This window comes from Peromyscus eremicus, chromosome 1, assembly GCF_949786415.1.
Source record: "Peromyscus eremicus chromosome 1, PerEre_H2_v1, whole genome shotgun sequence".
In the NCBI taxonomy this organism is placed as follows: domain Eukaryota; kingdom Metazoa; phylum Chordata; class Mammalia; order Rodentia; family Cricetidae; genus Peromyscus; species Peromyscus eremicus.
The window spans coordinates 53872204-53899248 of record NC_081416.1 but is presented as its reverse complement, the minus strand read 5'-3'; the positions used below and the strand labels follow the sequence as shown (position 1 = coordinate 53899248).

Genomic DNA, 27045 nt, shown 5'->3' with positions numbered 1-27045 from the left:
TCCGGACAATTAGCCTAAAATCCTCAGATGCTGTGCTTCTAGGGACTACACTGTTGGGGTCTAGAATTCCTAGGTTGGACAGGTTGCAACCTCATGTGCATCTGGAACCTGGAGGTAACGAGGCCTTAGAAGCAGAAAGACCTCAGAGCGCAAGGCTCTTGGGAAGGGTCTAGAACGGGAGGGGGTCCTGAATCTTGGGGGATTCTGAGCCTTGACACTAGTGAGTCTTTGCACCCAATAATTGCTGGGCCTGGTGCAACTCGAGTTTTCAACCCATAAGCAAAACTCCCCTGCCTTCCAGGTAACCTTCTAGGCCCTGGTTGAATACTCCAGGGACAGGGTGCTCACGGCAGGAGGGAGAAGGGCGCCCAGGGTGCCAGCTGTGGAGAGAGAGCTGAGAGCCAGGAGGGGTGGGGACAGCTACAGGCTTGGGCTGGTGTGCCTCAGGGTGGGGGCTGAGCTCCATGGTCTCACAGCCCCTTGGCCGCTGACAGCCGGAAGGACAGCGACTTCCAGAGGAAATGCATATTGATCCTGCTCAGCTCCGGAGGCCTCTCCTAACCCAGCTTGCTCTTCCCTCCTGAGCTGGCAGCGCGGAGAACTTGGGGGGTGGGTGGGTGGGTGTCACCATTAACTGAGTAAGGCCAAGGCCATTTCTAAGGCTGTGCTGGGACAGGAGGATGGTCCATGGGAGTCACCCAGAGGATCTAGAGCCTGCCCGGCCTGCCCCTAGGGTCAGGAGGTACCTGATAGCAATTCTGAGAATGGGAGTTACCTCTCCAGATTTCCACACTGCAGGATGCCCCAGATCAGCTGTTGGGTTGTTCTGGGAGTAGAGAAGGAGCACCCCAATTCCCTACCTGCATGTCATCCTGTTCTGCAGACCCGGCGGTGGTCTCAGGTTCCTTGGAGAATGCACTGCTGTCCCACTGTCCCAGAGCCCCCACTTCCTGCCCACCTCTACCTTTGGACTCCACTTCCCCTGGCCTCCTAGTCCATATTTGGGGCCACCTCATTCTCCTGACTTGTCACAAGGATCCGCTCTAGTCCTGTCCCTCACTGAGTCCCCTACATTGCCTCTCCTTCTGTCCTCAGCCCCCTCCTGCCCTTCCCCCTCCGGAGGCTGTAATATCCGTTTCACGATTTGGGGGCTGAGTTGCTATAACAACAGACGGCGATTGTGTTGTGAAGAGCAGCTCGCTCCTGCTCTGCCAGCCTGCCTCCCGCTGCCTCCATCCCTGCAGCCTGGCCGGCTCCCCAGCCCACCCCCAGCCCCTTCCTGGCCTCTTCCCAGTGTGTGGTGTGGCCTGGTGCTCAACTCTGCCCATCCGGGACGCGACATGTATCTGTCTTTCCGCTGTCATTCAGATGTGTCAGATCTGGATGTCTGGGCTTCACGTGTGTGTGTGTGTGGGGCCTGCACCTGTGTCTGTAGGTTTTTCCCTCCCTATGACCCTACTGGACTGTGTGTGTGCCTAGAAGGGTGTTTATTTCATGCTTCCCACCCATGTCCACACTGGGTGGGAGCCTGTGTATGTGAGGGGTGTATTCTGAAGTGGTGGGGCCTAGCTGCCACGAGGGGTCTGAATGTGGAACCTCCCGACTAGAGGAGAGAGGCAGGGAGGTGAGGCAGGCTCCAGTGACCTTTCCTGCCCTTGATGGGAAAAGCTGAGGGTGGGGGCAGGAGACCAGTGTCACCCTTGGTTCCGCCCCACCCAGATTCCCTGGTTATGAGCATTGTCATTGGGTCACTGTACCTGCTTGTCTGTCCCTCTGCATTTTGGTATGTGTGTGTGTGTGTGTGTGTGTGTGTGTGTGTGTGTGTGTGTGTGGCCTGCAGGAGGAGGAGCAGTGGAGGATGGGTGGGGCAGTGGGCTGTGGGGGTCAGAAAGGCCCTGACTCAGCAGTTCCTGTTCTTCCTTCTCCAGTGGCCTTGGCGGAGGAGAGGAGCAGCTTGAGGGTCTTTCCAAGGTCAGGGTAGGCCCCAAGTCTGGGACTTGGTTCAGGAATCTCTCTTTCCACTGCCTAGGAAGTACCCTCTGCTGCTAGGTCCCCTCCTATCCCCCTTACAGGTTGTCAAAGGAGGTCCTCTGGAGGGTGTCCACATCCACTAACTCAAGAATTGACCGCTCTCTGGAAAGTACCTTCCGATGGTTAGGGTGACTCCGTGGGCAGGTCCCCTGTGAGGACTTTGGGTGTGTGTTTGCCCTTGACTGGGCAGGTACCTGTGTGCACAAGTATGTAGGTTCTTGAGTGAGTGTGGTTTTCCTGTGGTGAGTTACCATAGGGGGGGGCCATCTCTGAAGTGCCCCTTTGTGTCTTTTGGAAACGCTAGGCACACACAAGACAGGTATGCATGGCTGTGTGCCCCCATGTGTATTTGCATGCATAAGTGGTTTGATGTGTGTTCTTGCATATTGCCTCTGGCTAAGGAAATGCCAACTGCTACCAGCTGTGCAGATCACAGGCCCTGTAACAGAAATCAGGGGCCTGGAGAGAACTGGCAAAATGGTCTGCCACACACCCACGGCCACACCCACGCCTGCACACTGCCTCATTGAGAAGCCCCGCGTCCAATTTAGCTAATGGTATACACACTAGATGCTGGCTCTACCTTTTCTCGGTGGAATGAGTGAAGGAGGGTGTTCCCTTCTCACACTCTGACACAAACACGGCGGGCGATGCAGACATTCTTACTGCAGAAGACCTGCGCCCCAGGACCACATTCTGAAATCCACAGCTAGGGGTAGGAGTTTGAAGGGAGGATGCTATCAGCCTCGCACTCAGTAACCGGGTGTGTGTAGCCTCAACCCAGCCACTAATCTTCTATCCCAGCCCAGCCTTCCACGGGGGTTTGGAGATGGTTCCAAACCCTGGGATTCCCAGGTCTGGGCTGGGAAACCCCAAACCCCTAGGTCTGTTCTGTCTCTAGCTCAGCTTTTTCCTACCCCACCAGCTTCGTCCTTATCTCAGCAAAGATCCCTAGCTGTTCAGTTCCGGAGGCTTCCGACCAGAAGATGCTGGGATAGTGATGGGTAGGGTCTCTGCGAGTGACTGGAAAAAGCCACTAACAGTCGGGGGTCCAGGTAGCCCAGGCCAGCCTCCGGACGCAGCCAGCAGAGGGCGCTGTGGCTCAGGCCCCGCTCAGGTCCTGCTCTCTCGGTGCCCCAAGTCGGGGTTCAGTCTTCTCCTTTGGTTTGTCCCAGCCCTGGGCACTGTTTTCGGGACCAGCCGGCAGGGGCGGGTGGGTGTGGGATCCAAGGACCCAACCATGAGGAGAGGGGGCTAGGGCACCTGGATTCCCAAGACATTGAAGCTGGGGAGAGCACCTGCTGGGTTAGGAGACCTGGACGTCTAGGCTGAAGTCCGGAGAGGCGCGGAAGGGCTCGGATGCCCTGGGGCCGGGACGCCTGGGTCCGCGCGGGGGAGGAGGTGGGCCAGAGGAGCCGCGGGACCGGCGGCTTCTGCACCTTCGCATTGGCCGCACAGCTTGTCCGTCAGCGCTGCGTGGTCCAATGCGCGTGCCTGAAGGGCGGGCCCTGGTGCTGATGCTGCCGTCAGTCGGTGTTGCAGGGATGCGGCGGCGGGAGCAGCCGCCCTGACTCTCAGAGCATCCTCCTCGGAGCGGCACCGCGGCGGGGCGGGCGGGGACGCGGCGGGGACCGAGAGGCGTGAGGCGGCCGATATCGCTGGCCTCGGATCTGTCATCTGCCGGAGATCAGGCGGTCTCGAGGCTCTGATCCCCACCCTTCAGCTCCTGGCGCCCCCAGAACCAGGTATGGGAGGGGGGGCTGCGGCGGAGACGGGTGGGGGGCGGGAGCCAATCGGGGGAGGGGAGCGGGTCGGAGGGGGCGGCGGATGCAGAAAGGACGGATTTGGGGGCGGGGGCGCCGAGTAGAGAGGACTGGCTGGGTGACAGCGAGGAGGCTAAGCCACTGGGGGAGACTGGGGGACTCCCTGTGGAAGGGGCATTGGCCCTGAGCTGGGGCGAATGGAGGGGATGAGGGAGGGTCGTTGGGGGAAGGGATAGGATGTGAAGAAGGGACATCCATAGGGTTGTGAGAAGGGGTCTGGAATTGGGGGAGGTCCCCAGTCTATGCTGTTCCTGGCAGCTGGAAGCAGTGATGGGTCAGAGAGGCTGCGAGCTGTTGTGGTCTGAAGGGTCTGCAGGGGAGAAACACTGGTTTCCGTGGGAGAGGAGGCCGACTGGAGAGAGGATTGAGAAGTGGAGAGGGAGGTCTGGGGGTAATCACTGAAGAAAAGGCTCTACTGGGGGATGGGAGCCAAGGGGAGAGGAGGTTATCAGGAGGGAGCAGAGGGGAAGATGCCAAGATGCTCTAGGCATAGATGAGTCTGTGATGGGGAAGAGCTGGACAAGATGGGGGGGCCTGAGGGAGAGGAGAGAGGCTTGCTGGGGAAGGCCGGGGGTGACAGAGAGGGAAACCAGTGGGAGAAGGCTCTACTTGGGTAAGAATGTACTTGGGGGCAGCGGCAGGGTTCTGGTCACAGAGTGCTGGAGGGGGAGAGAAAGCTGCTGGGCCCTGGGCTTACTCCCCCACCCCAAAGAGGTGGGGACTATTTCTCATGTCCCAGCCTTCTTCCCCAGAGGAAGGAACAGTCTGCCCTGGGTTCTCTGGGATGGAGTGTGAGCCCCCGGACCCTGGGTGGGCTCTGGAGGTAAAATTGGCTTTGCGGGGCTGTTGGGCTGTTACAGCTGCCTTTGCTGTCACCCCCTCTTCAGTCTACTAGAGGCATCTAGGGCCTTAGTGAACCTGCAGGGCTGGGAGGGGCTGTTTCTTGGTGCTCCACGGTGAAAGGGGATCCTGCCCAGCTCTGTAAGGCTCAAGTAAATCTGAGGGGGTGGGTCTTGGGTCTCCAACCCCCTTGACTACTTCCGGCTTTCACACACCCTCATTTTTGCACATATTGTGGGTGGGTGGGGTAGGCAAGGACCTTCCAGTCATCCCTGCCCCTCCCTCTTGTCCACCTTCCCAGTGTCTGGGCGTTCCTTCTGGGGGAGGGTTTTACATACTCTATCTTCTGCTAGAAAAAGAGAGAGAAGAGAACAGGAAAAAAAAAAAAAAGAGAGGGGCGATCAGCTAGTCAGTTAACTACATGTAGAGCCTTCTGCTTTGTGGGTGTTTCAGCTACTTGGGTCTCCAGCTCTCCCACCCCAACCTGGGGTGGCTCAGGGGTGGAGACATCAGAGTCGGGGCCAGGGAGAAGGGTCGGGTGGGAGGCTCCTTATCCCTGCTAAGGGAAGTGTGCTCAGACCCATTCCGACCCATTCCATCCTCAGCCGCACAGGGGTGGGCGGGACTGATCAGTTGGCTGTGGTTGCTGGGGAGTTGCTTCTTCGCCTGGGCTGAATCCTCATGACAGCAGCTCCAGAGAGGAAGGGGCCAGGCACTGGAATAGCCATCAGGAACCTCCACGTCTCTCCAGGCTCAGTCTTTACTCAGGTTCAGCTGTTCTGTTCTATCCACCCTTGTCAGGGACACAGACATCCTGACACTGATCCACTCTCTTGGTGGCACCCACCCAGACACACACCTACACACACCTACACACACACACACACACATACACACACGCGTATACAACTCCCCAGCAGCACATCACCCACACTCCCCACCCAGAGAGACTGCCACCTCCCGCCTGCCTCAGAGACCTCCTCCAGGTGCCCTGCTTCAGTGCATGACACACACAGAGCCCCTAAATGTTCCCAGGTCCCCTGACAAAGCACTGCCAGCCCTTACTGTTAGAGACACACAACTTCTACCACTATTCATCAACCCAGGCTCACAGACATCTCAGGCCCACTTGCCCTCCTGGTATACGCTTGCCTTCTCTTCTGGGTACACACGCCCACGCCTGCACACCTTCCCAGACACACCAGCCTCTGCCTGCCACATCACATGCACCGCATGCTAGTCTGAGTCTTGAGCATTTTGAACCAAGTCTGTATGTGTGCGCATTAGCACAGGCTGTCTGATTACCTCCTTTATGCCTTGACCTGCACCCTATCTATAACTCTCACAAATTTTTGTCACTCTCCTCTCTTCGTATTGTCAGAAAGCTCTAAAACCCCAGGTCTACTCCAACTGATCATGACCACAGTCACTCCAGACCAGCTTTGCCCTTAGCCACCCCTGGCCTTGTGCAGAGCCTTGAGTTCTGGCCCAGCATTTCTCCCCCACACAAGGCCTGCCCGACACTGGAGACACAGTGTCCGTCCCTTCGATTCAAGCTCCTGCTCAGCCCCCACGGGGACTCCCAGAAGTGTGTCCTCACACACCACCCACCCCTTGTGGTTCCATCTGTTGGTGCAGTTCTGTCCCAGCCTCTTCCGTACTGACAGGCCTGTGGACTTGCTGAGATTCATTCAGTATTGCACACCTTCCTGTCCTTTTCAAAGCTGTCTTTTTTTTTTTTTTTTTTTACCACTGCCGCCATTCAATGTGGGTGGATGAGGGTGAGGCTGCACGGACGGTGCCTTGTCTGCCAGTGAGCCTCAGTTTCCTTATCTGTAAAAAGGGTGTTTCCATACTGATATCAGGGGAATGCTCAGGGTTTGGCTGAGAGGATTATGACGGCTGCAACTGGATTTAGTGTGCACCTACTGTGTGCTTGACTGGACTTCCATCTGGTGTATTTGTCAGGCACATGGAACCCCCCCCCCCCCCGCCCCCTGTCAGCAATAGGTGTTTAAACATTTTTTACACTGGTTTGTTCATTTTTTGTGTGTTATGTGCATCATGGTGCATATGCAGGGGTCAGAGAACAGCTTGTGGGACTTGGTTTTCTCCTTCCACCATGTAGACACTGAGGATCAAACTAAATAGTCAGGCTTGGCAACAACACCTTCCCTGATGAGCCATCTTGCTGGCCCAGCAGCAGGTATTTTTTTTTTTTAATTATATCCTTTCCTACACACACACACACCTGTTAGACACCTTCAAGAGCATTCCATCCGCTTCAGGCTTACTCATGAGCACCCCGCCCCCCAAACTATCTGTCCCCTCTGCATCACTGAAGTGCACCCTCCCGGGTCTGTGTGCTGCAGCTGTGCATGGCACAGCGGTGCTTTCTGTGATCACCCCTCCCACCACTCACCACCAAGCTGGCATAGACTGTGTTCCAGCCCCCATTCTATCAAGTCACTCCATCACAGCTCCGTCCCCAGCCCACCCACTACCACAGCCCCACCCACCTGGCAGTAACCTCACATGCACACACCTCCAGCTGCCACCCTTGTCCTCCGGCCCTTGCTGTTTTTCTCCAGACACACAGACACAGGAGCACACACCAAGTACTGGCGCCCCACGCTCACCAGTCCTCAGGCCTCTTCATCCTTTCTCCCACTTTCCTAGGCAAGGCAAGCTACTTGGAAGAATAGAGAAGGACCTAGAGGTGAGATAGACTCAAACTGGAGACCGTCCCAGCTCTGTCACTTGGGAGTGCTGTCACCCTGTGTGGCCCCATCTCTTGTAAAAGGGAACCTCACCAAGATCTACTTTGCTTATCCCCTTGTCAGGGGAGTTCTTGTAAGGCCCTGGCAAGGATTAAAGTAAATACCAGACACATGCAGTGCTGCAAAGCTGGAAAAGGCTGAGAGCTTCTAGAAGTAATCATTCACCCAACACACTTCCACACTGCAGCAGCTCAGCAAGGCTGCACTTTTACACATACCCTGATGCTGACAGTATTTCCAACTTGTGGAATTAGCATCCCTTTTGCTCAGACTGCTCTGGGAATTATGGAGCCCAGGCAGGGGAATCCAGCTGGTCAGGACTGGTGGGTCCAGTGGGAGTATTTAGACTAAGAGGCTAGTGAACTCTAACCTTGTATTCTGAAGGAAATGGGGCCCAAAGAGGCTAAGTAACTTGCCAAAGGCCGCACAGGTTTAATGGCTGTTGACAGAGGTATAGCTGGCATTGGAAACTAGGCTCCTGAGCGCTAACCATGCATGCTTTGGCCTGCTGTGAGGCTTGGATGTATGTGTGGATCCTCCCCGGTCTTCACTAGGTCATCAGGGCTGGACAGGCGAGTAGGGAGGCAGGAACTGTTTGTAGCCTGTCCAGCCTGTCCGTTCTGCCTGGGGCTTTAGTGGGGGAGATGTTGTCCTTAGAAACCATTATGAACCCAAGGGTACCTTGAGCCACACAGTCTGATGTCCCCTTGTTGTGACTCAAGAGCCACCCCCTTCCTACGCCTGGTGTCTCTGAATAGCAGTCATCCCTCCTCAGCTTGTACACCTCCACAGATGGGGAACTCATTCCCTGCCTACTCCACTGTTGCACGGCTTGGACCGCGGGCAAATTTCTTTAGAGCTCGATCCAAATTCTCCCCCCTCAAATCATGCACTTCTCCCACCCGTCCGCGGGCTGCCTTCTGGGGCCCCCAGCACGTGTGTAAACCCAGATCTTCCTCCCTGGCGCCCGGGGGAGGCCCCTGCTGTCTCGCTTCCAGCTGGCATGAGGAGAGGAGAACCAGAGAGAGGCTGCATTCTCAAGGCTGGAGGTGTGTGCGTGCACATGTGCGTGCGTGCATGCACAAGTGCGCATGAGTGTGTGTGCGTGTGTGTGTGTGTGTGTGTGTGTGTGTGTGTGTGTGTGTGCATGTGTAGGCATGTATGTGGGGGCTGGTCAGAGAGCCAGCTGAATGGATGGATGCTGGGAGAAGGCTGATGCCAGGATGGCTTGGAACTGGCATCCGTTTTGCTCAGACTGCACTGGGAATCATGGAGCCCAGGCAGGAGAGTCCAGTTGGTCAGGATCGGTGGGTCCAGTGGGAGTGTTTAGACTAAGAGGCTGGTGAACTCTGCTCCAGTCCTGTCTCCTGTGTCAAGGCCAGACAGTGCTCCTCCTCTCTTAACTGCTGAGCCATCTTTCCAGCCCAGTCTCTGCTCCTCTCTACAATTCAGTTTCACTTTAGGGAAATGATGGGAAGAACCCATAGGTTTGGAGTCCGTCCACTGTGAAGGCCAGAATAAAGGCAGGTGGGCTTGTGCCTCAGATACCGCCCGGTGGCCTGTGGGCAATGCAAGACTGAGGGACGCCATTAAGTTTGGGGCCAGCAGACTCTTTTCCTCTGTGCCAGAGATTCCACCTCCCCATTTGTTGTCTTGTTTGTGAGCATGGGTGACAACACTGCTTCTTAGGGCCAGGGAGAGGGATCGGGTGGTGCCTCAAGGGCCCAACCCCGCATCTTACAGAGTGGGGAGCCCAGACATTGCAGGTCACTTGCCACAGTGGCACAGTGTGAGAAGATGGGGAGGCTATGTGGTGGGCTCAAGAGAACCGGGGAGTGTTGTATTAGGAGAGGGTAGACAGAGGCCCCAAGGACACCCAAACCAGCCCACCCCAGCTCCTCCTGCACTACACCACTTGCCTGAGTCCATCTGTGGGTCGGGGGTGCTAGGGTGATGACAGGATGCTGAATCTTGTGATGCCATGGGAAAGGTCAACTCCCCAGAGAAGCAGTGGCCTCCGGCCAGAGGGAACTGGCAGGGTGTACTGCGTTGACATCCGTAAGTAGGCAGGAGCCCCTGGGTCTACTTTGGACAGTGTCCCCACATTGGAGAAAAAGCATGGGTTTGGGGGGACAGTGCTTGGATACTGTGGGTACAAAGCCCAGGAGAGGGCCCTTGCCTTACACATCTCCCTTAATACCTTTACCTTGGTGTAGTTGTACAAGGCAATGGAGTCGATCTCTGAAGCCTAGGTTGCTGCTGAGGCCTGAGGAAGACTGTCACAGGAACCCCTGTACACTAGGAGCAGAGATGTTCAGAGCGGGAGCCAGCAGAAGCCAGGTCCTTTGGAAAGAAAGGCTGTAGGGAGTAGCCAAGAGCAGCAGGTGTCCCAGGCACTGTGGGATAGGGTGGAGTGGAAAGGACCCAGGTGTCTGCTTAGCTCTCTTGGGACTGTTTCTGCCTCCTCGCAAGCCTGAAGCTGCCCCAAGGGTCTCTGGGTCCCCAGAGAGGGGACTCCAGGAGGGCTGGGCTTCCCTTTGGTTGACCCTGGTGCAGAGTCAGGAGGTCTCTACTGCAGAGCTGTGAGGAGAATGAACAATGAGCACGGAGGGTCTGAAGGCCAGCCTCTGCCCTCACCCTCCCTAGAGGCAATGTGCACACCCAGTCTCTGCCCACAGCAGCTGCCTACAGATGGGCACTCTCCCTTGGCCGTTCTCTATTCTCCCTCTACACGCAGGTTAACTGGAGTCCTTCCTTAGTGAATTCTCAACCACTCTGCACCCCACCCCCAACCAGACAACCTGCCTCTGGCTCTCAGGACCCAGGCCCTGCCTGGGAGCCTCTGGAATCTTCCTCTACTCCATCTACCCATCCTCCTTCAACTTCTTGACTGGGTAGACAGAACAAGACACCTTCCGCAGGCTTCCTCCTTGGCTACCTCTCTAGAGGGCTGGGGCTCAGGGTTGTGAGCATGACCGGGGACTGTGGTGGGGGTGGGGCAGAGGAATGGCACCCCTCCCCCCAAGCTGGGGGTGTGTGAGTGGACAGCAGCACACAATCTCATTCCCTCCACCAGTGGAAATCAATAGCTAATTAATTCTCTCCCCAAAATAGTGTCCGGAGGTGGGGGTGGGGGCTAGGAAAGAGGCAGACAGAAGCAAGGCGGGGCCAGATTGAGACCCTGGAGGAGGAGGAGGGGTGAGGAGAGGAGGATGGTCAGTCTTTTGGACACCAGGGCTGGGCCTCTGCTGGGGGTCTCTGTCTGCCCTCTTTGGAGAAGGGAAGCTTTGGCTTTTCCGATTCTCTGGCTTCAGAGTCCCTTGCCCCTGCCCTGGGCTGGGGGTGTATGTGTGTGTGTGTGGGGGGGGTGAGGGCGTCAATCAGGCTGGGAGCAGGTGCTGCATTTAATTTGATTGGCTAATTAGCCCGTGCATGCTAATTATCTCCATTACCCAATGAGGAGAAGCGGTAGCACGCTATATATAACTGGCAGTGTTTGCAGGAAAATGGGGCTGCGGGCCTGGCTATCTTCTCCCTGACTCGGAAGGGGCAGCCTTGGGGGGTGCCGGGGCGGGATACTCTGTCTCCCCCTCCCCCCCGCCCCACCATGGTAGCCTGTAGGACTCTGGTGGGCTGCAGCCAGAAGCAGGGTGGAAGAGCTGAGAAGGGGGCTAGCTCTGCAGCTGTATTTCAGATGTTCCCCTAGCCACCACTGGTTCCAGAGTCCTCTCTGCTGTCTTTCTTCTGAACATGGGTCTTTCCAGCCCCCCTCCCCCCCCCACACTCTGAACATTCCCTTACTGTGGTTCTTTAGTGCAGCCCTAGCGGCTTCCTTTATATCTCAGCTTCCTCCCTGGGAGCTCTCCGGTTCCCACCCGACGGACCCTAGCCCCCCCCCCCCCAGTCACTCCTCTCACCTCTGGGACCTCGCCTGGGGCTGTCCTGCTCTTTGCCTCTATCTTGGGCACACTGGAGTTGGACAGACTTGGATTCGAGGCCTAGCATGCTCTTGGCTGTCTGTGTGACCTTGGCCAAGTCCCTAGACTCCTCTATATGGGTTTCCCCAAGGGTGAATAGGAATAATGGAACTCTTCGACTGACTAAGTAAAATAACATTTGTAAAAATGCCCTGGACCCTGGGTCACGACAAACGCCATTTGAATTTGGCATTGGATTTTCTCAACCTTCTGTTTCTCTTCTTCCCACCAGCCCCCTCTCTCCTCCATTACTCTTCTCTCTCCACCACTTTCCATGGGCTCCTCCACTTTCTCTTTCTCCTCTCCACCTGTCCCCAGCTCCTCTGAAACCCTGGCCCCCTCCCTGCTTCTTTCCCAGGCTTCACATCACCTCCTTCTCTCCCTCCTTCCCACCCTCCCTCCCCAAAATAAAATCAATGCAATATTCAGGAGGGTTGTTGGATATAAATAATTACGACTTGGAGTTTAACGAGATGCAAATTCCCCTCCCTGTCGTGGGGTATAAATTGCTCTCTGACAGCCCGTTACAAGGGTAATCATTTCAGAAAGGCAATTTTATGCAAATGAACCTGCCTGCCTCCCGGTAGCTCCCCCCCAGCCCAGGGCTGGGGGCCTGGATTAGCTGAGTGTTGAAGAGAACCCCAGGTACTGGGACCAATCCTGAGGCTGAGGACCTAAGCTGGAGGGAGGTTGAGGGTGACTCCCCTTATTCAGAAAGACCTGGGCAGGTGGAGACTGAACGTTGACAGTGGACCACCAAATAAGATTGGGAGTCTAGAAAGGGCTTAGTGTGGCGTAGGGGGGAATGGAGGCACAGAAGTGAATGTCTGTGCTCATGGATGGGTGGGTAAGGGCTTGGGGTGAGGATACCTGGTCCTGGCTGGCTTCTCGCCCATGCCCCTTCCCAGTCTGGTAACCCTGTGGTACCATTAACGAATTGGCATTTAATTAATCCCAATGAATTATTTAGCAACTTCATTATCCAACATCAAGAGCTGATGAGAGAGACTTATCCCTGGCTGAAAGTGGGAGCCAGGCCCAGAGGTTAGGCGGCTCAGAGAAGCGGCTGGGGTTAACTGCTGGGGGACCGCGCCTTAGCAGCGCCGGTCCAGGAACTGGCCTTGGTTCTGACCTTTGGACTTTAGAGAGGGTTAGGGTGAGGGCTGCTCCATTGGATTTCATACAGACTCTAAGGAGTCACTTCTTCGCCGGTTGGCACCTCAAACCAATAACGCCCACAGCCCCACAGCGAGCACTCATTTCAACTGTTAGCCCCCCGCCAGCACTTTCAAGTATAATGGTATCTCTTGCTTTGGAGAACCTCTGCAGGTCAAGACCAGCTGAAGACCTCAAGGGAGCTGGCCATGCTGGATCAGACCTATAATCCCAGCACTTGAGAGAGGAGGTGGAGGCGGGAGGATATCAGGGGTTCCAGGTCATCTTCTGCTACAAAAGGAGTGGGGGCGGGGGGTGGGGCAGCCAGGGCTAGATGAGACTGTTTCCAAAAAAACAAACAGAAAAGTGCTAAAAGGAAACAGGTAGTCACCTGCCAGTTTGAGGTCGGGAGCCAGATACCAACGACACCCCTTGACTCTGAACCCTCGATTAAACCTTTCCTCTCTGTTTCTTCGCAGGCGTCCCTCCCCCACCTTCTATCCGAGCCCGCCGCGGGGGAGGGGCTCCGCCGCCGCCGCCGCCGCCGCCGTTGCCTTCCGGGGACGTGGGCACGTGAGCCCGGGCGACTGGGTCCATGGCACTGTGAGTCGGCGAGGGAGCCCCGCTCCGCGCGAGGGGCGCCCGGCCCCCTCCCCGCCCCATGCGCCCGCGGCTCTGAAGCCTGAGCGGGGCCGGGGGCCGGGCGGCGTCGGGCCGCCGGAGGCATGGCGCTCGGGAGTCGGTGGCGACCGCCACCCCAGCTGCCGCCGCTGCTGCTGCTGCTGCTGGCGCTGGCGGCGGGCGTCCGTGGCCTGGAGTTCGGCGGCGGCCCCGGGCAGTGGGCTCGTTACGCGCGCTGGGCGGGCGCGGCGAGCAGCGGCGAGCTCAGCTTCAGCCTGCGCACTAACGCCACGCGCGCGCTGTTGCTCTACCTGGACGACGGCGGCGACTGCGACTTCCTGGAGCTGCTGCTGGTGGACGGGCGCCTGCGGCTGCGCTTCACGCTGTCGTGCGCCGAGCCCGCCACGCTGCAGCTGGACACGCCGGTGGCCGACGACCGCTGGCACATGGTGCTGCTGACCCGCGACGCGCGGCGCACGGCGCTGGCGGTGGACGGCGAGGCCCGCGCAGCTGAAGTGCGCTCCAAGCGGCGCGAGATGCAGGTGGCCAGCGACCTGTTCGTGGGGGGCATCCCCCCCGACGTGCGCTTATCTGCGCTCACGCTCAGCACCGTCAAGTACGAGCCGCCTTTCCGCGGCCTCCTGGCCAACCTGAAGCTGGGCGAGCGGCCACCGGCTCTGCTGGGCAGCCAGGGCCTGCGCGGCGCGGCTGCCGATCCCCTGTGCGCTCCCGCACGCAATCCCTGCGCCAACGGCGGCCTCTGTACCGTGCTCGCCCCCGGCGAGGTGGGCTGTGATTGCAGCCATACTGGCTTCGGCGGCAAGTTCTGCAGTGAAGGTGAGTCCCGGCGCGGGAGCGAGATGGAAGGATGCGCGGGTCGGGTCCTGCTGGCCTGTGCTGGGGCGGGAGGCGGAGGGAGAGCGCGCTCAGCCGTCCACGGCTGCGTGGCAGCGCCGGTGTTAGGGCCTAGGGAGTCCCGGCAAGTGCCCGAGGGCCGGTGCTGCTCCAAGGTAAACCCGGAGGCCGGCGGTGTGGGCGTGGCCCGGGGCGTGGCCAGGGTGAGCGCTCACGCGACCTGTGCGTAAGGATCCGAAGGGATTGGTGGCTCGGGGCTTGTGAATGGATGGGAAGGTCTTGTGGGTGGGGCCTGGGCAGGCGGTGCCCGTAGGGGGACCTGTAACTCGGGTGGGGCCTTGTGTGGCTTAAGGCAGGGTTGGTGGCCCGCCTTTGAGAAGTAGTGGGAGAGGTCCGAGTGGGCAGGGCCTCTGAGGGGCTGGGGTTTGCTGGCTTTAGCCACTGTCTTGTAAGAAAGGTTGATCTGTGAGGCCTGGACAGAAACCCGCGTGAGGACCTACACCAGAGGGCCGAAAGGGAAATGGGACAGAGATGCTGTGACCTAAGAAGCCAGGAGGACGGGAATAGTGCATCTCCTCTGTCACAGGATCTCCAGGGTTGCTACAGCGGGTGGCTGCGGTTCCTGACTAAAAGTTGACCTTTTTGGTGATGGGCCAGGATGGCAGGCAGTCTCTCCCAGGTGCGAGACTGGAGGCGAGACTTATGTCTTCCAACAGGGAAGCCCTTTCCAGCTCCGGGCTGGGATGAGATTGTAGGACTAGATAAGGCTAGGAGGTGGGACAGGGTTTGAATGGGCCTAGGGAGGAAGATGTTCGGGCCTCTTCCAGCACCCAGTTTGTAAGAGAGGTGTGCCTGACTGAGCTCATTGACAGGAGAAAGAAAGGAGGTTGGATTGAGGGCAGCTAGTCTGTGCGTTACAGGGATGAAGGAAGGGGCCGCTTTTATTTTGGTGTGACTGAGTGGTCAGAGGAAAGATTTTTCTCCATTGATTTGGGGGTGGCAGCTCATTGCCCAGGTGTGTGCAGTAACATTTGTTTCTTTCTCTACTTGCTTGGGGGCTGCTTTGCAATTGTGTGTGTGTGTGTGTGTGTGTGTGTGTGTATGTGCATCTTCAAGAAGGTGGAGTCTTTGAGGGAGTGTGTGTCCACAAACTAGTGTGGCCCTGGGGATGGTGTCCCAAAGCTGTGTGCATGTGGTCAACCTTCGGAGGAGTCAAGTCTGCAGACGTAGCCCTGTGTCTGGGAAGTCTGTTCTTCAGCATTTTGATTGCGTAATTCTAACTATGGTAGATGAATAGGAAGGAGCCAGGTGGGATGGTGCACAGGCATAATCTCAGCATCTGAGAAGTAGAGGCAGGGGCATCAGGAGCTTCAAGTCATTCTCAGCTACATAGTGACTTTGGGTGACAGCCTGGGCTACATGAGACTCTGTAGCAAAACAAAACAAAAAAAAAGCAAATGGGAAACCTAAGGAAGGGCTTTGGATTGTTTTGTTGGGTGGTGTTCTGGGATTCATCTTCAGGAACTGAGTGTATTAACATGGCACCTTCTCGGCTTTTCTCCAAGGAGCTCAGACGCTCCCTAAACTGTGAAACTGTGCAGAGGCCCGCGAGTCTGCCAGTATGTTTTGGGTGCCTATGTGTGAATGGGTCTGTTTGCGTTGTTCTTACTGACTGGAGACCAGTGCCTTGCAGAGCGACTAGAAGACAGCTGTAAGGGTTTGTGCCCATGTACAGGTTGCCATGTGTGCGTCTCACTGAGAGACCTCAATAAGACATTTGGAACTTACGAGACATTTCCAGCACCTTAACTTTATCCTCCAGTTCCTATAACCAACGCCCCACCCCCACCCCACAGCCTTCCTAAGAAAACAGGATGAACCATCTTTCTAATTCAAGGGAGGGGAAATTGGAGCTATGAAGAGGTTGTGGTAACTGCTCTATGGTCCCACTGTGGTAGAATTGGGCCTAGGTATATGAGAATCGCATTCAGAGGCATCTTGGTCAACCCATTCTCCGAAAGCATCTATCCACCAGAGGCCTCCTGTGAACTAAGTGTGTGCTCCCGAAAGTGGGTTGTGTGATGATGTTGTTTAAGACATGGTGAAGCTTTTGTGTGGGAGAGGGATGGCTTTATTGAGTGGGAATGCTGGAGTCAAATGGATGTTTGGGTCAGCTGAGCAGAGGGAGATGGCTATGTGCATCTGACCCACTGTGTGACAGCTGGCAGAGGCAGGGGTTCCTGTGTGGATGTGGTGTCTAGATACCTCTGTGTGTGATCTGTGGAGAGAGAGAGACGTGCTTTGTCTGTTAAAGGGCAGGATGTGTCTGTGTTCTCCGCACCGAATATAGTACTCAGCAGCCAGTGGGTGTTTGATTAAGACTCGGGAATGAATGGAGGGATGTTAATAAGTATTTGAGAGAATGAAGGCTTGAAGTTAAGCCACAGGTGCTCTTGAAAACTTGCATGTGCATGTTTTGGGACCTATGCTGTGGGTGGTCATGGGGTGGAAGACACTGACTGCACCTTAAGCTGACAGGTGCAGCAGGACTACCCCCCTCCTCTTTCCACGTCCTGCCTTATTTATTTTCCTTGTGTTTGTTCCTGAGTCCCTAAGCAGCTTCCCCCTCCCCCCAGGGATAGAGTTTCTCTGTATAGAACTTACTCTGTAGCCCAGGCTGGCCTCAAACTCACAGCAATCTGCCTGCCTCTGCCTCCGGAGTGCTGGGATTAAAGGTGTGCACCACCACCGCCTGGCCCTAAGCAGCTTTTGTAATAAGCAGAGCCCATTCACTTCTTCCAGCACATTCCTGTGTCTGTGTGTGTTTGGGTGTGTTTGAGACACTCTTGCTATGTAGCCCAGGCTGGCCTCAAACATGATGATTTTCCCACTAGCACTCTGGAAGTGCTAGGATTGTAGGTGTGTGCCATCCTGTCAGGCTGTCCTCCAAGACACCCCCAGGGGTGTCAGAAACAACATCTAGCAGAATCTGCTTCTTTTTTAAAAAATTAAAATTTTATTTATCATTAGTGGGTGTGTGTATCTGTACAGGTGCACGTAGACCACAGCACACATGTGGAAGTCAGAGAACAACTTTGTGGAGTTGGTTCTCTCCTTTCTACTTTCCCATGGCTTCTGGAGATCATCAGGTGTGGGTGGCAAGCACCATTATCTCACATGGGTATGTGTGAGTACCTGCATGTATGCATGTGCACCATGTACATGCCTGGTGCCCTTGGAGGCCAAGGAGTATGTCAGATCCCCAAGAGCTGGAATACCAGAAGATTGTGAGTGAGGCTGGGAACCAAACCCAGTCTTCTGGAAGAGCAGTAAATACTCCTAACCACTGAACCATCTCCCCAAACCTACATTTTAATGAAAAAAGTCACTCCTCTTATTTATTTATTGTGTGTGTGTGGGCACTCACGCCACAGCACGCTTGTGGAGGTCAGAGCACAGCCTTCGTGAGTTATTTCTCTCCTCCCACCGTTTAGGTCTCAGGGATTGAACTCAGGTCACCAGGCTTGGCAACAAGCACCTTTATCCAGCAAGGCATTTTTCTGGTCTTTCCAGTACATTCTTATCCACCCAAGGAGGAAGAACATGGCCTCCTCCTGTTGGTTACTGAGGGGGCAGGAAGACTGAAGAGCCCAGGTCCCAGCAGATCTCTGAACAGTCTCAGAGACTCCTTAGTCTTCTTTGGAAGCTACAGTCACTTCATTATTACCTGCTTTGAGTGGTTTCCAACTTTTTCTGAAATCAAGGACATTTTTAAAAGTCAGTAATTCACAGTACAGCCTTCCAAAGAGTTAGTTATTATTTTTATATGTGTTTATTGGGAAAACAAACGACTCAAAGCTCTCATGAATTCAGAAAAGCTTTTAGATGACTTTGATGTTGTATTCACCATTGTGGTTAATAAAATATACATTAGGAAAAATAGTTTTAGCTTTATAGGCAAGATGTACCAATTTGCCTTGAGATGTTTGGTATACATATGGATTTGTGGATCTTTTGGAATCTCCTCTGTAATTTCCTGGGGTCTGGACTTACCCACCAACTTGAGAACTCACATGCCAGAATATTTGCTGCTTGCTTTCTCGGGGGCATCTGGCCATATGTAGTTGCTGACAGAGCTAAGGAAGAGTGGCTGAGCATCCGGGCACCTGCTGCTGAATGTGTGACCAAGTCGGGGTAGTGTAGACGGGTATTTTGCTAAGGTTTATCCATCTGTACTTCCTCATGTCACCTGCGTGTGTGGAGAAGGGCCAGAGAAGTGATCAAGGAAGAAGGGTATGCAGGTAGGTGTGGGAGACCCCAGATGGAATGGGGTATACACCTCGCTCAGGAGACAAAAGAAAGGACTGTCAGTGTGTGTGCTGCGGACAGATGGACACTCTGTCCTTGGTGGGCCGGCGATCAAGGACCCCTTTGCAGTGAGCTGAGGCCTATGGGGAAGTCAGAAGTGAGGAAGATGAGCATCTGCCCCAGGAGCTGAAAGTTCAGTTGAGGAAGTAGATAAAAAGTCAGTCCAGTGAATGGTGAAGAGAGTCTGCATTCAGGCCTCCTGGCCAGTGACTTCAGACTTGAGCTGCTGTCTGTCTGTGAGGTGATGTAATAATGGTACCTGCATCAGTCACTGCAACAATCCCAGTTAGTCTAGATGATGTCAGAGAGTCGTGTGTGGCTCAGAGAAAATGCTCAACAAGTACAGGCTGGGCATCTTCAGTCCAGAAATCTCAAGTTCAAAGTTGCTCTAAAGGCTGAGGTGTTGAGGGGACTAACACCAGCCTCATCTGATGGGTGCAGTGAAACACTGTATTAAGTCACCTGCTGGCTGTGTGCATAGGATATGTAAAACAAGTGAATATCTCGTTTAGACTCGGGTCTCATCCACAAGATAGCTCATTATATATATTTAGACATTCCAGAATTTAAAAAAAAATCTGCTCTTTGAAACACTTCCAGTCCCAAACATTTCAGATAAGAAAGAATACTCAGCCTGGGACTGGAGAGACGGCCCAGTGGAGAGTACTTGTTCTGGCAGAGGACCCAGGTTTGGTTCCCAGCACCCACATTAGGAAGCACACAACCCCCTGTAACCCCAGTTCTAGGGGATCCAATGCTTCCAGCCTCCATGGACACTTGCAAACACTTGGTGCACATAAACTCATGCAGACATATGCACATACATAAAAATAAATAGATAAATGATTTTTAAAGAATATTCAACCTCCAAGAGCAATAAATAAACAAAATTCCAAAGCACAATACACAGTGTGGTACCTGTATAGTAGTGTAGTGATTCAGTGATAGATTGCTGTCCAGGTGTGGTGGTATTACCAGCATTTGTCGGGGTGGGGTGCACAGCAGGAGCAACCCTACAGATTTGAAGCCAACTTCGGCTACATAGCAAGTTCCTGGCCAGCCTGGGTAACATAGTGAGACCTGGTGTTAAAAAAACAAAACCACGGCTAGCAAGATGGCTCCACAGGTAAAGGTACTTGCCACCACGCTTGATGACCGGAGTTCAAATCCAGAACTGTGGTAAGTGTGCATGCACACGCACACTGAATAAAATTTGTCTCTCGTAGACAGCATAGCATTGAATCCTGTCAGGGTTTTTTTTTAAGCTCGTAGGGAAGACTCTAACTAGATTTATTGTATTTATTTATTTATTTTATTTATTTATTTATTTATTTATTTATTATATTTATTTATTTATTTAGTGTGTGTGTGTGTGTGTGTGTGTGTGTGTGTGTGTGTGTGAAGGTACATATGAGTGGCACATAATTAGTGGGAGTAGAGGTTTAAGAATTTTAATTTTATTGGTACTGGGGATTGAACCCAGGGCTTAGCACATGCTAGGCAAGTGTTCTGCTAGTGAGCTAAATTCCTCCTTGTCTGTCATTCCTAGAAACAAAGTACACTGGGGTCTCAAGGAAGGGAAGGGTTTAAAACTTAGAGGACTGGTAATGGGGTTGTGAAATGGTATTTGGGACTGGTTTGAACATTGATTAGCAAGCTCAGGGGAGGCTAAGCCAGGCAGAAGGGTGACTGTGAATGGCGTGTGGAAGGGAGTAAATGCGTGTTCTGTCTGTGGAGGGGCACCCAGCCCTGGGGCAAAGAGTAGAGTTCATGGCAGGAGAAGCTGAGGCCAAGCCTTGGGCATCCAGTTTAAATCATTCATGTGACATTCTGGGGTACTGGCAAACAGCCGCACAAAGAGTTTTGATCAGGTATGTGATGAAGGTAAGAACTGTATCTAGGAAGCAGGGAGTGAAGTGTCGAGGGACTCTATACAGCAGCTAAGTGGTAGAGAAATCAGTTAGAAGCTAGTTTAAACAAGACGTTTAAATCATATTTATTCGATATGTATCTATGTGCACGTACGTGAGTGTATGTGCACATATATGTGTGCAAGCTATGGGATAACTTCTAGCGTCTTTTCTTAAGTGCCATTTACCTGGTTATTCTTTGAGGCAAAGCCTCTCTGGTTTAGAATTTGCTGATTAGACTTGGCTAGATGGCAGTGAGCCCACGGATCTTCCTATCTTCGTCCCCCCACAAGTGCCGAGAGCACAAAGGTGTGCCACCATGCCTACGCTTTTACCTGAGTTCTGGGGGATTGAACTCAGGTCTTCTGTTTGTGAGACAAGCGTTTTACTGACTGAGGTGCCTCCTGCCCTGAACTTTGAGTGGCTAAGAAGGGTGACAGCAGCTGTGGTGGCCGTTGGGGTAGCTGCAGGGGTAGACACCTGGTGCTGAGACCGCAGTGTGGGAGAGATGCTGTCTTTGGGTTGAGGTGGGAAAGGAGGTCTCAGAGAACAAGAAGTTTCTTTTTTGTGTGGTTGGAAGGATAGTAAAGAGGGGAAGAGGGGAGGGAGTCCGGAAGGGGATTGGGTTTGGGACAGCGGATCATGCCTGTGTGTCCCTGGGCCTTCCTTAGACACAGCTATCCAAGAGTTTTTATTCCTGTTGCTATAGCAAAATGCCCTGACAGAAAGCAGCTTAGGGGAGAAAGGGTTTGTTTTAGCTCATACTTTCAGGTTATTGTCCATCATTGGGCAGCGTGTGCATGCAGGAACTTTTTATTTGTTTCTTTCCTTTTTGAAACAGGATCTCTCCATGTATCCCTGAATGGCCTGGAACTCACTGTGTAGCCCAGGCTGGCCTTGAACTAAGAGTGCTGGGACTAAAGGTGTGCGCCACCACATCTGGCTGTGTATGGGTGCTTTATCTGCATGTATGTCTGTGCAGTGTCCAGGAAGGCTAGAGGAGGTGCCGGAGTCCCTGGTATTGGAGCTACAGATGTTTGTGAGCCACCATGTGGGAACTGAACCTGGGTCTCTGGAAGAGCAGCCAGTGCTCTTAATCGCTGAGCCATCTCTCCAGCCCCATGTTTTTTGGAGCTTCTTAGGGGCAATATTTCATCAGAAACTAGTAACTACTTCAGATCCCTGGGGCACAGCTACTTCCCCAAGCCAGATGTGGGGGGGCACAGATGTATTTTTTGGTCTGCTGGGCTGTTTTAGAGAGGGGTCCATGGGGCACAAAAGCAGGAGCCCCTGGGAAGGAACCCGGAGAGCCAGGGTATCACGTCGAAGCACCAAACTCACCAAGGCTGAGGACATTTCGATGGGAAATCTTACCACACCTCTCCACCTCCCTTGGCTCTCCCCATGAGGGCTCAGGAGTTACCGCAGGTATCACCCCAGACGGACTCACATAGTTTCTTCCCTAGACGTGGCCCTTCCTACACTGCTGTGCTTCTGAGGTCTCAGAGCATGGTTTTGACTGCTTACCACTCCCCTCACTCCCCCCTTTCCTCTCTTCATCACTGTCCTTGATTACGAATCCTCTGGGATTCTGAGTTCACGTTAGGTAAGACCGTGCCGTTCCTGACGCCATCTCTGTCCTCTGCCATGTCATCAAGTACACACACATGGGCTGGGATTAGGTCAGAAATGTGACATTCTCCTGTCAGCAACAGCCTCTAGGGCTGTGGTCCTGATGCTTCCAGGGGTGAGAGAGATGCAAGGCAGAAGGGGTGAACCCCTCGGGGGAGTGGTGCAGAGCTGAGCTGGGTGTTCCCAGGGAAAGACAGCAGTGGCTGCTTGGACTGGCAGCTTGAGGACTAACCTTGCTACTTGCTAGCTGTATGAACCTGGGAAACTGAGTGAGCCATGGAAAACCGATGTTCTAGGTACCCTTCCCAGTGATCAATAGGTTTCCTGGGGTTCTTTACCCCAGTGGCCAGGAGGCTTCAAGGAGAAGGTGGTGCTAGGCTAGACCTTGAAGGATGACTGAGCCAGAGGGAGTCACCATGGTGTAGAAAGAGGAGTATGGGGCTTTCCTGCCAGGGCGAGTGTGGGGGATATGAGAACTGATGTCTCCGGCATGGTGAGGCAACAAGATTGTGTTTCATGGGAAGTAAAATACAACATAGATTAGCATTCCGGAAGCCTCTAGCCATTTTGACTTTTAGGCTAAGAATGCACCTTTCAAGATGTTTCCATCCTACATTGGGTCGGAGTGAGGCCGGGAGAAGTTAGAGATAGGATCTGATTTTATCTTGTAATTTGCACAGACTCACATATGATATATAGTTGAGCATGACCTTGAACTTTTTATCCCCTGTCTCCACCTTCTGAGGGCTGGGATGCACCACCGTGACTAGTTGTGCAGTGCCAGGGACTGAAGCCAGGCAAGTATTCTACCAACTGAGCCATATCCTCGGCCCCCACTCAAGGTTTTAAAGCTGAGAGATTTAGATTAAATTTTGTTTTTGAGACAGGGTCTCTCTACATAACCCTGGCTGTCCTGGAACTCACTATATAAACCAGGCTGGCTTTGAACTCATTGAGATCTGCGTGCCTCTGCCTCCTGAGTGCTAGGATTAAAGGCATGTGCCTGTAGCTAGAGTTTTTCTCTCTGGGTCCCGCCAAGCTCCAGCAGTCCTGTAGCTCACTTATAAAATAAACATACAGACACTTATATTATTTAAACTGCTCGACCATTAGCTCAGGCCTACCATTGTCTAGCTCTTACTCTTATACTCAGCCCATTTCTGTTAATCTATATGTCGCCACGTGTTCCGTGGCTTTACCTGTTGCCTTTACATGATGCTCCCTGGACGGCAGGCTGGTGTCTCCTCCTCTCTGCCTTCCTGTTCTCTCAATTCTCCTCTTTGTTAGTCCCGCCTATACTTCCTGCCTGGCTAGTGGCCAATCAGTGTTTTATGTATCAATCAATCATCCACAGCACTTCCCCTTTTTCTTTTTTTCAAAAAAGGTTTTAACTTTAACATAGTAAAATTACATATAACAAAACAATTATCAAGCAAGAATTACAGTTACAATATTAAAGAAGATATCCTATCTATTTTATATTTGTGAGTCAAAGGTTTTATATCTAACTTATCTTTTATCATAACTGAGGAAATTATAACTCTAGTCTTCAACTACATCAAAGACCCCAGAAGGATATACTATTACCTGAGAAATGGGAGAAGGATGCAAGCAACTTTGGGAATCTTGCAGGGTAGACAGAGACAGCTGGCAGCCTAGACAGCCTAATGTTCCTTTGTAAAGTTGGGGCATCTGTCTTCAGCCCACAGGCCTAGAGTCTCTTAGTCATTTCTCTCTGTGTCCTGTAGAATGTCTGGCAGTTTCCTCTGCGAAGCAGGAACCTGAAGGACCATTTCGCCAAGCAAAGTTCAGTGGTCACCTTCCTATGGGTCCTGCATGTCCAGTTGATCAAGCAGTCCAGGCAAGAACAGTTTCTTGCCCAAATGGCTATTTTTGTCAAGGTGAAGATAAACTCCATATGGAGTGTCTTTGATGCCCATCCTCCTCTCTGAAGTAAATTGGTGCTGCCAGGAGCAGACATGTCTCACTATCCAGAAAGTCTAAATTTTAAAAAATATTTTAAATGCCATATTCTGTAGGTCTTTGAAGTGTTTGAAGATTACCTGTCTATCTGAAATATATCTATGAATACCTAGAAAACTTAACTAACATGCTACAAGTTTGACTATCATAGAAGACTAATTATTAGTCTTTATTTCTTAATTATTCATTCCAATCTAAATGAGTTACATAAACATAACACCTCAAACGAGAATAGAAATATATATACAGTATAACAAAATTAAGTTTAAACTTGTATCAATAAACTAAATTCCATAGCAATGTAAAACATTTTAAACAAGTTGCTCTTTAAAAGTAGATTTAGGGCTGGAGAAATGGCTCAGTGGTTAAGAGCACTGGCTGCTCTTCCAAAGGTCCTGAGTTCAATTCCCAGCAACCACATGGTGGCTCACAACCATCTGTAATGAGATCTGGCACCCTCTTCTGGCCTGCAAGGATACATGCAGGCAGAACACTGTATACATAATAAATAAATAAATCTTAAAAAAAAGTAGATTTAATAATCTACCCTTTCATCCTACCATATCTATATCATATCTCCTTTTCTTCTTTAGAAAGAGATTGCATTTATATTTAACCTGTTTTAAATAAAAATATTGGTTTTTCTCTGTCCCACACCAGAGGGCTCTTCTGATATGGGACATAAGAATCTCTTAACCTTTTTTTTTTTTTAGTGATATGCTTGGGTTTAGAGAAGGAGTGAGCCAATTTAATCTCCAAAGCCAGCTTGGTATATTTGGGAATTTGGGCATAGTTTCTCTTACTACTTACGCTGGAGGGGGGCGCTGTATCTTATGGGGACACAAAGAAAATTTTAGGATTATGGAGTAGTCCATGAGGGTGTATCATCTGAGCTAGTTGCCTTGAAACCGTTCTGGATGTTGGATCATCTGGGCCATGGTGTCATCTGAGACCTTTCAGGGGGTCTTGGCTGGTTAAAACTGATGTAATCAGGAACAAATCTATAGCTTCTGGCTTTCTGTGGAAACAAAAGCAGAGCCTCCTTTCCAAAGCAACATATCCTTAGATCCAAATTTTGAAGTCAAGGTACCTTTAAAATATACACATTTGTTTAATTTAACAGCTTTTATGATCAAATGTTTTTCTGTAGTTAAAAATCCCAAAGACAACACAATCCAGATTTTCTGTGTAATGTCCATCTTTACGTGGCTTATTTTTTATACTACCTTTACTGTCTCTTTAAAGACTTTATTTTTAAAAACTATCTTTTTTTTATATATATAACTGTATATATTCCTTTTTCCCTCTCTTCCAAGTATACGTACAATGTTTACACACATTGTAAAGCATTTAAAGTCTTGTTCCATCTGAATCTGTCTTATCAGGAATCTATTGTTTTGGACTGAAATGGCCGCTGTGGCTGCTGGCTCTGCCCACTTCAGCTTCCCAACATGGCGGTGGTACAGTTTATCGCCAGCTCTGGGTCTGGAGCCATTTGTACCATCAACTATCAGAAGCAGTTCTATCAAAGCTGTGTGTAGCCCAGAAACCTTTTTTTTTTTTTTTTGTACTAGCAAAGGCTAAATCCACCAGGCAGTGTAATGTGCCGCTTGTAGATGCTTCATTTCCGCCATACTGTAGGTCAAGCGTGCATGCCAGGAACCCACCATAGTAGCTCAAACTGGCAGGCTGCTGCTAACTTGAGAGAGACAATTAGGAAGCTGTTTTTAGCTCCGTTTTAGAATCTTTTTTTCTCAGGTTTTAGGTGGAAACTCGTGCCCCACGTTGGGCGCCATTTGTAGCTAGAGTTTTTCTCTTCGGGTCCTGCCAAGTCCCAGCAGTCCCGTAGCCCACTTATAAAATAAACATACAGATGCTTATATTATTTAAACAGCTCGGCCATTAGCTCAGGCCTACCATTGTCTAGCTCTTACTTTTATACTAAGTCCATTTCTGTTAATGTATATGTCGCCATATGTTCCGTGGCTTTATCTGTTGCCTTTACATGATGCTCCCTGGACGGCAGGCTGGTGTTTCCTCCTCTCTGCCTTCCTGTTCTCTCAATTCTCCTCTTTGTTAGTCCCGCCTATACTTCCTGCCTGGCTACTGGCCAATCAGTGTTTGATGTATCAATCAATCATCCACAGCATGTGCCACCATGACTAGCCTTGGATTAAATCTTTAAACAATTTATTGATTTAAAAACTTTTAAACATGTATTTATTTTTATTTTATGTGTCTGAGTGTTTTGCCTGTATGTATGTCTGTGTACCACATGCAGGCCTGGTACCCTCAGAGGCCAGAAGAGGGTATCAGGTCCCCTGGAACTGGAGTTACACCCAGTTGTAAGCACCATGTGGATGCTGGGAACTGACTCATGTCTCTGGAAGAGAAGAAAGCACTTTTAACTGCTAAGCCATCTTTCAGCCTCTAAGATTTTACTAAAATTTATTATTATTGTTTTGTGTGTGTATGTGTGCTTGTGTGTATACATGATGTATGCTGGGGAATGCACATGTCATGGTGCTCATGGAGGTCAGAGGACAACCCTGTGGAGTTAGTTCTCTCCTCCCATCTTTGTGTAGGTTTCAGAGATGAGACTCGGGTTGTCAGGCTTCCATGACAAGCACCCTTACCTGCTCAGCCATCTTGCTTGTTCTCTAGATTCGAATTTGATTGTCTGCCACCAACAGTGTGACCTTGGATAAGTTGCTTCTACATTTTCCCCTATGCACATACGTGTGGGTGGTGTTCATGTTTGCATGTGTATGTGTGCACATGTGCGCAAACATTTATGTGTATGTGTTGACCTTGAGTGTCTTCCTCAATTGCTCTCTACCTTATATACTGAGTCAGGGTCTCTCATGGAACTAGAAGCTTGACATTTTGGATGGTCTGGCTAGCCAGTTTGCCCTGGGGATTCTCTGTCTCTCTCTCCTTCTGTTATGCTCACCTGGCTTTTATATGGGTCCTGGGAACCTGAACTCTGGTCCTCTCAGCTGTGGGCACGAGCTGTGGAGCCAGCTCTCCTCTGCTTTGGATACTTGGTCTCCTCATCTCTAACAGAGAG

The 27045-nt window shown here is 52.1% G+C and overlaps 1 protein-coding gene across 5 annotated transcripts in view; it reads left to right on the top strand.

The window, feature by feature from the left end:
• The first annotated feature begins 13331 nt into the window (after nt 1–13331).
• Nrxn2 (neurexin 2) overlaps nt 13332–27045 on the top strand; it is a 107365-nt gene continuing 93651 nt past the window's right edge. For all 5 annotated transcript variants that reach the window (XM_059262111.1, XM_059262095.1, XM_059262121.1 and 2 more), the window contains exon 1: nt 13332–14064. In XM_059262111.1, the coding sequence (XP_059118094.1) occupies nt 13332–14064 (733 nt within the window). The remainder of the gene's footprint in view (nt 14065–27045) is intronic.